We start from the raw sequence: 15099 nt of genomic DNA, 5'->3' as shown, positions 1-15099 counted from the left end.
GAAATGTAAGCATGTTTCCATAAGGAAATGTTTATGATATCATTCATTGTGGTATATTTTAAAAGAGTGAAAAATTGAGAAGAGCCCAAATATCCACTAATGGAGGAAAATAAATAAATTTTGATATATTCATATTGTAAAATAAGCAGTAGTGAAAATGAAGTGGAGCTACATGATAATCATGTATACATCTCAAAAACATGTTCCTGTCTAAAATATCTAAGACATGATGATGTCTTTAAGCAAGTTTTAGGAAGATATGTATATTTTCAGGCTGTATGGAATAATTTATGTTGCTTAGAAATAAAGTATGAAGTAAAGGTATAAAACTGTATTGTTGAGTGATAACACCAAATTCAAAGGGGGAGTGTTAATTTATAAAGTTGTATCAAACTAGTTGATGAATACATGGGTTTTATGCTTCTTTAATTCTATACTTCTTTTAATTATACTTCCTTATATGCCTAAAATTAAAAAAAAATTTTTTGGACATATTATTGAGGTGAAATACAAATCAGAATTCTGAGGAGGCCTCATAAAATTGAAATCACTCTGTAATGTTCTTAGAGACAAATACTTGTGGAAGGACATAGGTTGGGTTTCAAAAGTGGGTGTTGGGACAGATTATGAGATCAGGTTGCCTGTTCATGAACGGGAAGCCCAAGTCTTCTGTAAGATATCGAAAGTATATATTTTTTCTTTACAGGACAATGAAAACTGCAAATAATAGATAATACCATCTTCATATATTATTGCTCATCAAAACACTCCGGTTATATAAAACACCTTATGGATAATTTGCAGCATTTTGTAGAGATAATGGTGGTAATCTGTATTTCACAGGGATGGGCCCTGAGTAAAGTCTCAATGATTCCCAATTTCTCCAAACCTGACTGATCATTGGACTCACCCAGGGTACTTGAAGAATAATCTGTATCTATGTTCTCAATTCCTGTCCCTGGAAATCCTTGTTTGAAAACTTAATCTTAAAAATCTCTTCCAGATAATTGTACTGTCAGCTAAGTCTGAAAAATTTTTTTTTTTTTTTAATGTAGTTCCCTCCTGCCCTGCAAATAACACCTTATCAGTTTACTGGGCTAAATGCAGCCAGTTTTCTCCTTGCCAAAGTATAAACCCTGTTTTCTCAAACCTGTACCTTACATAGCCAGTAGGAATGTGGTTATTCCTCCAAGTGACCATTGTTTTACTCATCATCTTTGGAGAAAAAGGGCAGAAGCCACATAATACTGTTTGCAGCTCTTTTATTGGCCTTTAGCTTTGTGATCAGTATCTGGTTATAGGTTAAGCTTCATTAACTCAGTGTAGACTCCTTGTTATCAGTTGAATGAAGAGAGTCAGTTGGCCTGGACTTTTGCCAGATGATGGAATATTACATTGCGTTTTTATTTCAAAAATAATAGTTCAATCTTTACTTTGTCAATTAATGTTAAAATTTATAATTTTTTCAGTGTCCTTGAGCTTGAATAATGTGGCAGTTAGAGGTGCCAACCGACATCCCTCCCCCCCATGCAGTTGAAAATCTGTGTATACCTTGACACCTCCCACCCCCACAAAAAACTTAACTACTACTAGCCTACTGGTGACTAGAAGCCTTACTGATAACATAAAGTTGATTAACACATATTTTGTATGTTATATGCATTATATATTATATTCTTGCAATAAAGTAAGCTAGAGAGAAAATGTTATCAAAAAAGTCATAAGAAAAAGAAAATACATTTACAGTACCATATTATAAAAAAAATCTGTGTATAAGTGGACCCATGTAGTTCAAACCCATGTTCAGGAACTACCTATACATGTTAAATCGTGCGTATATTGAAAAAAAAACCCCAAAAATACAAACAAAAAAAAATCATGTGTATATCTTAATAATTTTAAGATTTAGAAAAAATTTTATTTAGTATATGTTAGGATTAATCCTAAAATGTGTAATTTTCAGAAGAGTAAAAAAAAAGTGTTATTTTGAATTTAGTACTTCATTAACTTCATTTTTGCCTGATATGCAACAACTCTGATGAAAGTTGATATATGTTTATGAAATTAGAAAAACAATAACTACATAAAATGAAAAAAATTATTATTTGAGTGCCCTTATCCTTAGGATATTGTTAAAACTTGGATTTTGGTAGTTTATTCAAGAATATTTTTAAATAATTGGGAAAATGTACAATCTTCATTTTCTAGTACTTATGATAGTAACAAAAACAATAATAAGCTCTGTAATATTGTTACTGATTTCAATTTTATCTCTTATCAGAAAGGGGATGCCTCCTGAAATGTAATGTACTTGATGGACTTAAATTGAGAAAATCTGGCTCATGATTAATGATTACAGGAACAGTTTCTGCAGAGCCATTGTAATTTAAACTGATCATTTCTTTTATAGTACTGGACCAAATTTATGAGGCTGTGTAGTAATCATGGCCTACATTGACTAACATAGCAACACCCAGTAGCCCTTATAAATTCCTTCTTTTGTCTATGTCTAAAAAAATCTTTTTTGGAGTTGTACTCTTAAAACAGAAACTGCTTGTAGTTCCACATTATATATTGCTGATGAATGGTTTTAGAGCCAATATTCAACAAGGATATCTGGTTCTGGCTCTTTCCCCTAGTTTAGATATTTGAGCCTGGGACAATCACATGATCCTCTTCTGTAAAATCTGGGTGATGGACTATATAATCACTAATGTTTGTCAACTGAATTTCTCCCAAGTGTGCATCTGTTTCAACTTATTTTGAGTGTTGACAAAGTGAGTTATATCCTTTAAACTCAAGCCAGTATCACTTTTAAGTGAATTTATAAATTTATAGGAGAGATTTTCCTTTCTGCCCAAGAAGAAAGAATACTCTGAGAGGATACTTTCCTCTTTGCTACTGTAACAGTAGTTTATTGGGTTAAAAGTTTTCCTTTCTCTTCCTTAAGTATTATGAGAATTGTGTAATTTTTGGATATTCTTGTTTAAGAATAATGTTTCGAACTTGGACTTTCCAGATTCCAGATGATAGAATTCAGAATTATAGCCAGGTTAAGAGAGGCAATGTAGTGGAAGGAATATATTGTATGTGCTTTTGATTATTAGATGAATGATCTCAAGCAAGTCATGTAACCTTGCCAAACCCAATTACATCATTAATAAAAGGAAAATATGCCTACCTCATGGGGTTATGTGAGAGTTCAATGGGATAATGTAGATAAAATGCCTAATACAATGACTGGCACATTGTTGACTTACATGATGTTATTCAAGAATTTATTGAGTACTCATTATGTGCTAGGTAGTAGACATCTGATGGTGAACAGTATAAACTATGAAGGATAATATAGAGTGATAGTGGAGAATAATGGAGGGACCGCTTATTTGGAAGTCAGCAAAAGCCTCTTTGAGGAAGCAGAAATCTGGACAGAGAATAGATGACTGATTATATTAAGGGATCTGTAATATTCTTTAAATACATTACTCTTTAGTAATTATTAATATTTTTATATATTTTAAGTATTTTTTACTTATATAAAAGATTGGGTTATGCGCTGTTTCAGGAGGACAATTGCATATATAATAGCAAGTGAATGTCTATAATTGAACCTAGAAGAGCTGATGATTCTTAGTAAAATTGGAAGGACCATTATTTTAATGATGTAGAGTGTTGTAGAAGATTATTTTTTCTGGCCCCTCAGGAACACAGCTCAGCAGAATATAAATAACAAGAAAATTGCATTGATGAAGTCCATGGATTTCAAAATTGATTTCTGAAGATTGAATAAATGAATTTAAATATTTAGGTTTTTTGTACAAGGGAAAAGGGAAATCTTTTGGGGGGGCAGGAAAGCAAGGTTTATTAATAGCAAAGTGATAGTACAAAGCTCCCAAGGAGGGAGGAGACCTGAAGGGCTTGCCTGGGAAAGGGGATATCTTGATAGAATACAGCCACAAGATCCACTAAACATCTAGAACAGGAGAGTGGGGGTGCCTGGCTAGCTCAGTCTGTAGAGTATGCAACTTTTGAACTTGGGGTCATGAGTTCAAGCCTCATGTTGGGCGTAGAGTTTACTTAAAAATACATACATACATACATACATACATGCATACATAGGAGAGTGAAAGTAGGTAGTAGTGATAGAAATGTAAGACATACTACATGTTTTTTGGAGTATGTTCTTTGTTCTCTAGGAACTGAAGTTGGTCTGTTATTATAGGCAGGTTAAGAAGTTCCCTCTCCTCTGTTCTCCTTTCTTTCTGTTTTAAAATGTAAGGAATAAGGCCAGATCATCTTTTGGAGAACAGCTGCATTAGAATGAGCAATTATTTATTCGTGTGGTTTAGGCAACAGAGAAGGCCACATTTTTCTAACTTTTGAGAATCCTGAAACTTCCAAGAACATGGTTAATACATTAGTAATAACATGTTACTAAATGTTATTAGTCGTATGGACTAGATAATGTAGCTTAAACTTTTTTATCTTATTTTTCTTTAAGCCAAGGGAAGAGATGGTGTTAAGTGGAAAATATAAGTCTGGGGAACAAATTCTTCGTCTGGCCAATGAGAGATTTGCTGTTCCAGAAATACTCTTTAATCCTTCTGATATAGGCATTCAAGAAATGGGTATTCCAGAAGCTATTGTCTATTCAATTCAGAACTTACCTGAAGGTAAGTACCTGAAGGTACATGAATAAAGTATTGAATGGGAATGATATTTCTAAAAAAACTCATAAGCTCTGTGAACTATAGAGAAATCACCTGAGGTTTCTTTTTTTTTTTTTTTAAAGATTTTATTTATTTATTTGAGAGAGAGAGAGAATGAGAGACAGAGAGCATGAGAGGGAGGAGGGTCAGAGGGAGAAGCAGACTCCCTGCCAAGCAGGGAGCCCGATGCGGGACTCGATCCCGGGACTCCCAGGTCATGACCTGAGCCGAAGGCAGTCGCTCAACCAACTGAGCCACCCAGGCGCCCCTCACCTGCGGTTTCTAAGTAATTTCAGGCACGTGGCAAGCCTGTTTTATTTGCAGAGATTTCAGGTCCCGTAGTGCATTTGAATAATTCTTTATTGGTCCTAGATTAGAAATTTGATACAGGTAGAGTTATGGTTTGCTTAAACTTGAAGAAATTAATCTCTTCATGACTATTAAAGTGCTGTATCTTGTTTTAGAAAAGTTTTAATTTAACTCAAATTACACGGAATAGAAATTTATGATTTAACAAAATGATGGTTTTTAGCTATTGATGGGACTGGTTTGTCTTTTCAGTTTTATTTGGACTAATATACAGGAAGTTAATGAGGCTGAAGTATGGTGCTTCTCAGTGATGTGTGGGTTCTCCTGAAGCAGGATTCACCTAAATAATTTTCTAGAGTGCTAGAGAGAACTTTCATATCTTGAAAGTGTCTTCCTAGTTCATAAGGAACAGTGCAGGCATTGGAGAAAATCTAGCTCCTGCAATTTTTTAATGTCCCATTAAAAAAAAGAAAAAGAAAATCACATAATGCCATCACCTTAATGTAGTTATTTCACAACTGTTTTCGTATTAATGTCTCATCAATTTCGTGTGTTACATGAAGTTGTAGGTGGTGCTGTACAGCATTTTATACTGCACTGCTTTAATGCCATGAGACTGTCAGTATAAGTGGACTGTGTGCTGCTTTTGTGAACAGAAGCCTTAGGTGTGGTGGTCATTACTTACTAATTCCTCTTAGATTTCCCCATGGTGGCTTTTAATACCAGCTAACCATATAGCACCTAATAAGGTTTGCCATCTTGTAACTTTGAGTGTAGAACATAAGCTCCTTTATTATTATGGATCATGAGTATTTTTCACTGTCAAATGTAACGTTGCACGATAAATAGGTCTGTCTCAGTGAGATCACATGGAAGTTTGGGCTTCCAAGTTAAAATGCCTTGAAGGCCCTCCTTTTTAACCTTACCTTAGCTCACAGTCTCAGCCTACAGACAGACCTCCTCCATTTTAGAGAAGAACAAGTATAATTACCAAACTTCTGCTGCTAGAATGTTACTCATTTATGTATTAGCTTACATGTGTATATAAGTAGTCAGTAGTTCAACCTCTTCACCTTAGCCTTTCTTTTAAAGATCTATGAGGTCATATTTCACTCTGTTTAATGGGTCAATTTTTGTAAACTTTAACTTCATTATAAAATCTTATAAATTATAAATAATTTTTATGGTTATTAAAAAGTTATATGGTTTCCTAACCGGTAACTCTTAACTGTTTGCTCTTGCCTAAGCCCTCATATCTATCTTTCTCGAAAGATAAGTAAACAGGTTTTCTGATGCCGTTTCTTCTTCTTTTTTTTCCCTCTTAAAGAAATGCAGCCGCATTTTTTTAAGAACATTGTTTTGACAGGAGGAAATTCCCTTTTCCCAGGATTTAGAGATCGGGTTTACTCAGAAGTTCGATGTCTCACTCCAACAGATTATGATGTTTCAGTTGTGCTGCCTGAAAAGTAAGTGTTGGCTGATATAGAAATAAAACATGCAAGTCATTTTGTAGATAAAATGGTCAATAGGTAGGCTTGAGTTTAAAGCCTGGTTCTAGCAGGTTTATTTCACCTTTGGAATCCTTATTTTCCCTTTCTCAAAAATTAAAATAATAAACCTGACATTTCAGTGGGCAGCTTGATGCTAAGATGCTGAGTGTAGTTCCTGAGGAAGGAGCTTAGTGGGGCCACATCCTGTTCAACGTTTTCACCTTGTAAATAAAGAAACAAGGGCTCATGACTTGGCAGAGGCCTTATAATAAGTTATAGGCCTTAAAATAAGTTAATAGCAGTGACCAGACTAAAATCTAGTTCTCTTTATCTTGAGTTGGGAACAAATACATGTCTCTTACCAAAAATATGTCTAAATAACACCCCCTCACTGCTGTCCCAGTCTTAAGTTGCCAGGCAGAGTTGCAAATAAGACTCCATATACCTGACTTTTTTTTTTTGAGAGAGAGAGAGAGAGAGTGAACAAGGAGAAGTTGTGGGGAGGGGCAGAGGGAGAGAGAGAATCTTAAGCAGGCTCCATGCCCAGCACAAAGCCTGACACAGGGCTCGATCCCTTGACCCTGAGATCATGACCTGAGCCAAAATCAAGAGTCAGACACTTAACCGACTGAGCCACCCAGGTGCGCCCCATATACCTGACTCTTAATTTTAGAGTTTTGGTTTTTTTTTTAAGATTTTATTTATTTATTTGAGAGAGAGAGAAAGAGAGAGAGACACATGAGAGGGGGGAGGGTCAGAGGGAGAAGCAGACTCCCTGCCGAGCAGAGAACCCGATGCGGGACTCAATCCAGACACTCCAGGATCATGACCTGAGCCGAAGGCAGTTGCTTAACCAACTGAGCCACCCAAGTGCCCTAGAGTTTTGTTTTAAAGTAAAGTAGAATTTTTCTAAATCAGTAGCTGTAAATAGAAGGCCCTCATCTGCTCACGTAATTTATAGCTATCAGATTAAAGAATAAACAATTGCTGGAATAATATTTGTCAGCATTAATGTTCATATACTTTGTAGAAAATGAAGCATACTAGATTTTTATCCTGTGTATTTAATTATTATTTTTCCACCATGTTTCATTATTCCCCACGAATTTTTTTTTTTTTTTTGCTTTTTTTTCCCCCCTACACACTTTTTATCCTGCATTTGAAATGCAAGTCATGCATACATTACAGGCCAAGGGATCCACAGAAATAATTTTTATTCTTTTATTCATCAAATTTTTATTGTACAACTGTTTTATATATGTATGTATGTTATATGTACGTAGGTAAATGTATATTTAAAGGTTAGGAAATACAATGAATAAAAACATTTATTAACTTTTCATTATTTTTCAGATTTTAAACTGATTTGGAGGAGAGGAACAGTAGAAATAGAATTGAGTCATAACACAAAGTATAACCTTGGTTGAAGATAAAACCAAACTAAATGTTTTATGTGTTCTAGTTTTACTGACCATGTCCTATCATGTAAATGTTTCATTTATTAGAGGTAACAGTGTAGCAGCAAAAGCACAGACTAAAAAAAGTTCTGGGTTAAAACGTAGTCCCACACTTAACCTTTCCGAACTTCATTTTCCAAATCTGTAAAATGGGAGAATGGTTGTAGTTGTTTCATGGGTTGTTGTGCAAAATAGATGACATATCTTTGCCACATACAAAATTTAGGTCCAGTTATGACAGTGTTTTTCCTTTTATGCATTTTTGACCTATTGTATTCTTGTTTTTAATTAGAAGTAGAGGGTCTATAAATTCAGGGCACAGGGGGAAAAAAAGAACTTAGTTGTACTAGTGACCAAGGTTCTTTTCTTTCTTAGTTTACCTTATTCCTATGAAGCTTATGCTTATTTTCACACTTTAAGTGATTTTCTGTTAAATCAAGTTGGGTAGAGATTGCCACGTTTTAGTTACTAATGAATGTTTTCTGGCATTTCAGTTCTGTAAAATAATCTGGGTTCACTTATCTTAACTTTATTTTTAGCCCTATTACTTATGCCTGGGAAGGTGGAAAATTGATATCAGAGAATGACGATTTTGAAGATATGGTAGTAACAAGAGAAGATTATGAAGAAAATGGACATAGCATCTGTGAAGAGAAATTTGATATTTAAGAAACATTCTGAATTAAAGGTTTAATTTCAATTATCTTTTTAAAGTAGGTTAAGGACCTGTGTTACCTTTCATCCTAAGATAAGCTCTTAAACTTATGTAAATACTTTGATCCTTGGCTAATTTTCAAAGGTTTCTTAGCTACATTATTACAGTAAACTGTATCTCAGCTCATATTTTCATTTAGGAGTTAGACTACCATAACAGTGCTCACATTGTTCCTGAGAGTAGGTTATCTTTCATTAGAAGATGAAAGAGTGAATGCATTTTAAATTTAATTCCTTATAGCTGAGAGCATGAACATACCTGTCTCACTGGTCAGTTTTCCTTGGAAGGCTGTTTTGTGTGACTTTGAGTTGGGAGGGATTGGCTAAAGTGTTTTCTGGCTGATATGATTTCTCTTTTATAACTACGTATTTTATCTAAAAATTGTCATTTTTATTTATACATACTAAAGTTGGGAAGACTAATCTTATTTGTGTTTTACATTTATTTTTTATTTAGAATAAGTTGGAAAGGGTGGAAACCAAAGCCAATTTATTAAAGTGCTTTTTGATCAGTACTGTGTTGGCAGAAATGTATTATTTCATTCATAAAAATACTGTACCGTTTTTTAGGATGAAAAGAAATTTGAAGTTAACTCAGGGTTGGTCAAAAGCTCTTGAAACAAATGTTAGTGGTTTGTTTTAAAAATGCTTATACGGGGTGCAAAAAAAAAAAACCCTTATATGACTCACAGTAGACACAGTAAGCTGTTAAAAGCTACAGATTTCCCATTTAAGGGAACAGCTGGTAATGACGTTAATGAATGGAGCAGGTAGGCTTCTGTGCTTGCAGACAGTAGGAACTCATTTGGGCTATCCTAAGCAAAACAAAATTTATCAGTAGGACAGAGTTTTGTAAAATTAGAAGAAAAGACTGGACCAACAGCCTTAGGAAGGATAAAAAACCAGGATAACCTTAGGAATCTAGGTTACAGAAATTGAGAAACAGTCCTTTTAGAGACCTGCCATCAAAATAGCTTCTCTATTTTCTATCTTAATGTCATTATGTTCATGAATCAAATCCCTACCAGTTTCTTTATCCTAGTTAGGATCATGCATTTACCCCATGCCTTCAGGGACTTTGACAGTGCTACTAAGATAGCATAGAGTAAAAGCAAGTAGTTTCCCAAAGGAAAATTAAGGTGAAGAGACAGATGCTGATCAGAGTGAAAGAGATGTCAAGTACAATTTCACTTGGATTTTGTTGGGTTGGGACTTGGTCAGTCCTTCCTAGACTTAGGCTGGAAGTTGCAAATTAAGTGTGTGTTACCCAGTTACTAGCACTTAATCTGTGGGCAGTGTAGCAAGAAGGTGCTGATAGTATAAAATAAGGTTTTGCAGCCATTCAGTGTAACTGTTAGAATTTCAAGATGATGTGGTGGAGGTAAAAAGGTAGGTCCCTATTTAAAGGGCTTCCTTGACTTGGCAGGATCTCATGTTGGACAGGCAGAATACTTAATCATCACCAACCAGGTGTTTTTCCTGCGAGGAGCAAGCATTCCTCAAAGCTGCATTCCCAGAACATGCCCTGGCCTTGAAGTCTTCTGTTACATTTTGCTGAGAATGATGTGTGTGTGTGTTCACATGTACTACAGTAAACTAATTTCTGTATGCAGTGTGCATCTCATAGTGGTCATCTTTGAGACACAAAAAATTCATTTCTGAAATTAATGAACATAGACCTTTATCCTCTGTCTCTAGAGCATTAAAGCTCCCATCCATTTCAATACCTATCTAATTTAGAAACTTTATTGCTAGGGATTTTATTTTAATATTATACAGTAAGTTGACTTTAAAGGGAACATTTACCATTAGTTATAAATAATAACATTGAAGTGATATATTAAAGATATCAATTATTTTGGAAAGATACTGATAAAATCCTAATTTAAAATTCATTAAAAGTGGGGTGAGAACTTAGCTACGTTAGAGTTCATAATTTTTAACTGTAAATTGCATACGTGGAAATATGTTCCAGTGTTGGCCATGCATTGTATAACCCTTAAGACAATAAATAGTTCGGATTTACATCAATGATTAAGACAGAGCAGTCCTCTCAAACACTTTTCTATCTTGATTTTGGAAATTTTTAATTTAGTGGTGTTTGGCATGGAATAGCAAACTGATCATATTCACCTACTTCATGTCCCAAATCCCTTTAAACAATTCTAGTAGAGAAGGGAAGAACGTAAATGAGATCGGGAGGAATACACAGGGAACACTTCAGTGCTATTTGTGATAAATTCTTTCTCAAGTTGGATGATGGGCACATGGGTGTTCATCGTAGTAGAATCTATACTGTGTGCGTGAAATAGTTCGTACTGTATCTTGATAGAAGAGTAAATCCTTAAGTGACTCTAGGAAACACAAAGGGTGCTATTGATGAACAAAAGTGGAGGAATTTCTAAAAGAAGAAAAATAAATGAGGTTAGATTGTTAGAGAATCAAGAACAAGAAAGCCCATGTCCCAGATCAGAGCAGGAGAAAACTACTAAATACATAAAAATTCCAGAGATATTTTAATCTTAGGACAAATACAGAGAATAGGAGATCATGGGCGAGCCATTAAAAGAATGAATTGGAAACAGCTGAGCCTTACTTTCTTGGAATTGAGGCTCAGCAGAAAGAGTTGAAGTGTAAGGGTTGGACAGGGAAACAATCTAAAATAGTTTTATATCCACTAAAGACATCAGAGTAAAAAAAAAAATCTTAAAGGGAACAGCTGATTGTGGCACTGATCTCAGGCTAAAAATAAGAGCTCATGCTTCATTAGAAAGAATTCTGACAAGGCAGGACCCTAGGGCACTTAGCACCATAGGTCCTCCTACCGAGGAAAGGCACCATAATTTGATCTTAGATTCAACAGGTAGACAGGAATTTGTAAAAGAAAAAAAAAAAAGGACAACCAAACATTAAACATTTGAGGGATACTTAAAACACCACAATGGTGGGGCGCCTGGGTGGCTCAGTTGGTTAAGCGACTGCCTTCGGCTCAGGTCATGATCCTGGAGTCCCGGGATTGAGTCCTGCATCGGGCTCCCTGCTCGGCGGGGAGTCTGCTTCTCCCTCTCCCACTCCCCGTTTGTGTTCCCTCTCTCGCTGTGTCTTTCTCTGTCAAATAAATAAATAAAATCTTAAAAAAAAAAAAACCACCATAATGTACACCAATCCAACAAACAAGAATGAACCCCTAAGGGAATAAAATAAACTTTGTAATAGTCTCTAAAAGACTAATGAGGCGATTGCATCTATCACAACACGTTACTATAACAAAGACAGATCCTAGAAATTTAAAAATAGGATTACTTATGCTTAGTTGATGGGCTGAATAGCAGAATGGACACTACCAAAGGCTAAAAAGCCGAGGGAACTTTCCCAGAATGTAGCACAATTGAGCAAGCGCTAGGATGGCTGGGGCAAGAAGCTAGCCAGCATTCACAGTATAGGCTACGTTGTCCCCTTGATACCAAGAGCCTTCCCTATAGAGGCCTTTTGATGAGCTTTCACATAAAACACAAATATCCTCACACTTGGGGACTACTCTGAGACATCCATCCATATACTTCTTTCCTAAAGTTTCTAGTTGCCAGGTTTCTTGTAGTTGTCGAGTGTCTGATCCTCTGGTCAAACCATTAGACATCATCTCCATACATATGTTCATGCAAACTGAACAAGAGAGACTGCTCTCGGTTCTGCTGTCTGGGCTCATTGCCCTGCCCCGCTGCAGGTTAAGCATGCACAGCAGCATGTTAGTGTCAAGAGGAAGTGGTATCTACAAGATTAGACTCAGGCTGGACAAGTACATTTCATGAGCTCAGGCTCAGAGCACTTATATTGCACACACTGTTTACCTTCCCTCAGCCCACATCTGTGACCTTATGGAGGTTACCTAATAACCAGAGAAAAAATTCAAACCTGGTTTACAGGTGGTTCCATGTGGTATGGCGGGTCCCAGCCAGAAACAGAGTGCTGGCACAGATCAATTATTATTATACTTATGAATAAATCCGGCAACAAAAGAGTTGCCTAGTATCACTGGTCAGAGTCAAGTGACAAGAGCTGGGGTTGTGATACTAACATTTTGGATTTTATGGTCAAAAATCTTTTTAGCACATAAGCAATTGTATACTAAAAACACTTCCAAAAACACTTGTAGAGAGTACAGGGAAGAAAGAATGCCAGAGAAAAAGGTCTCAAGAATGCCTTTTCAGTCTTGAACATTCTTTATGTATATAAATTATGAGAGAAAAGTTTTGTCAAAACATTTATTTCTTCCAGTTAGAAAATCTTTCTTTTTTTTAGAGAGAGAGAGATTGGGGGAGGGGCAGAGGGAGAGGGAGAGAGAGAATTCCAAGCAGGCTCCAGGCTCAGCAACACGGAGCCCAACATGGGATCCATCTCACGACCCTGAGATCATGACCTGAGTCAAAACCAAGAGTTGGATGCTTAACCGACAGCCACCAGGCACCTCAAAAAAAAAAAAAAAAAATTCACGTGGGTAGTACCTGAGAATGTGCCTGAGAAGTTTAAGCAGAGTCTTAAGCACTAATGAATCAGACTGTTAATTTTCACAGAAATTTACTGAATATTCTAACAGGAGGTAATCTTTTTGATGACTGGAGCTGAACTTTATTTATGGGGGGAGAAAACCCTTTGTTTATAAGTCCTCCCTCAAAAAGGAAAAAGGTTTAACCTAAAAAAAAAAAATGAATGATAATACCCTTGGGAATTCTTAAGCAGGGTAACTATAATTTGTGGACCTGTCACTAGGGGGAGCGGAATTGTTGGGTTAGGAATTCACGCCTCAGAACTTCCAAAGACCATTCAGTAGAAGTCAATTTTTCTTTGTAAACAAGTTTAATTGAATAGTAGTATATATATGTTGATCAAATAAGTTTTATTAGGGAGTGTTATAAGAAATTTTCATTAACTTTATACAATAGTAAAACATTTCAAGCATTGCTGAACAATTCTTAGTAATTCTAATTCTAAATTGGATTTCACCAAATCTAGGGAGCTCATTTGCTAACATTTTCCCTTTTGAACTCAAATAGGGCAAGTAGTAAATCAAAGTCTCTGACACCAGACCCCACATCCTCATGTTACCTACCATACCACACACCACATTCGCCTTTGTATCTTTGATATTTCTGTTCCAATCTTAGAAATACAAATCTATGCATGTACGTTTTTATTCTAGAAATTAAAAACAAAACAAAACAGGCTCAGAGGGAAGATGTTTCCTTAAGGTTGTATATAATCCTCTGAGCAGCAGATTCGAGGACATGGTAATATCCTTCATGCATTTCTCAAAGTACCAGCCTTTCACAGTGATGGTGAGCAATCCTCCCACCTGTTTCACATAGAACATTAAAATGGAGACTTTCCTAATAAGGAGACTCTCCCCTGTACCCCCTCCAATAAAGAGCATTTGGCTCCATGTTTCCAGTGTTTTCCTGATCTCTCTAGGACCATCCTTTCAGGTCTTCTAGTGGAGGTACATTAATTTCCTCCTCAACTCAAAAGAACCACACACAGATTAGGGTAGTTATATCTTGTGTGTCATGAAATTATTTTACTTTGTTTTTTGCTTTATTTTATATTGGCAGGAACTTAGAATTCATCCAGCTAATACCCTTATTTTAACATAATATCTGAACGTTGAAAATAATGGTTTAGCCACAAAGCAAAAGCAAAATTTGGAAAACATATAAATATATATCAAAAAGGCCCTTAGTATATTCTCTGAAGACAGAATCGATAGTGTTGATTTTCTAATTCGGTGGTTCTTAATGTGCTTAGATCATAATACCTTTTGAGAATCTAGTGAGGCTATGGATTACTTCCTAGAAAAACACCATAGCACATATACACAAAAAAATTGCACATGATTTTAAAAAGTACACTGTATTTCAGCCCTCTGAAACCTTTTCATAATGAAGAATTAAGAGAGAGAGAAGGCAAAATCATGGTTTTAAATATTGAAGAATTTTAAATTTGTGACTTTTAAAACATTCTACTTAAAAAAATCTTACCCTATCTAGATGATTCACAGTAGCCTAAAAGAGTAACTTAAAAATAATACATACTAAGGAAAAGTGCATGTTTTCTTCAGAGAACAAATGCATGAAATGATCCTTTTCTGTGGGGAAAAAAAATTTTTAAGAAAATTAACTGTACCAGCCCCCCAATAATAGCAAATTTAGTGAGTGATTTTAATGGCATAATAATTAAGTGAATCAGCATACATGAACTTAATTTGTATTCCTCTGTAAAGTTAAAAACTTTCTTAACTTTTTAAAGGTATACTCTCTCAGCAACTCTCAAATGTGCAATACAGTATTATTAACTATAGTCACCATGCTGTATATTATATCCTGGTGACTTATACAAGTAGAAGTGTATACCTTTTGTCCACCTTCC

At 35.4% G+C, this 15099-nt stretch overlaps 1 protein-coding gene across 4 annotated transcripts in view; it reads left to right on the top strand.

Annotated features, from left to right (window-relative positions):
- ACTR6 (actin related protein 6) overlaps positions 1-15099 on the top strand; it is a 30535-nt gene that overhangs the window by 14917 nt on the left and 519 nt on the right. For 2 of the 4 annotated variants that reach the window (XM_045872768.2, XM_045872765.2), the window contains exons 9-11: positions 4502-4673; positions 6346-6484; positions 8505-14329. In XM_045872768.2, coding sequence (XP_045728724.1) covers positions 4502-4673; positions 6346-6484; positions 8505-8634 — 441 coding nt within the window. In that variant the 3' untranslated portion in view covers positions 8635-14329. Of the gene's footprint in view, positions 1-4501; positions 4674-6345; positions 6485-8504; positions 14330-15099 lie in introns of those variants that run through there. The other 2 variants (XM_045872766.3, XM_054506872.2) reach the window with 2 other exon arrangements.

The sequence above is a fragment of the Mirounga angustirostris genome, unplaced genomic scaffold, assembly GCF_029215605.1.
Source record: "Mirounga angustirostris isolate CCGP_5_RB_7025 unplaced genomic scaffold, mMirAng1.0.hap1 SCAF_5, whole genome shotgun sequence".
Lineage (NCBI taxonomy): Eukaryota > Metazoa > Chordata > Mammalia > Carnivora > Phocidae > Mirounga > Mirounga angustirostris.
This window is presented reverse-complemented; position numbering and strand designations above follow the sequence as displayed.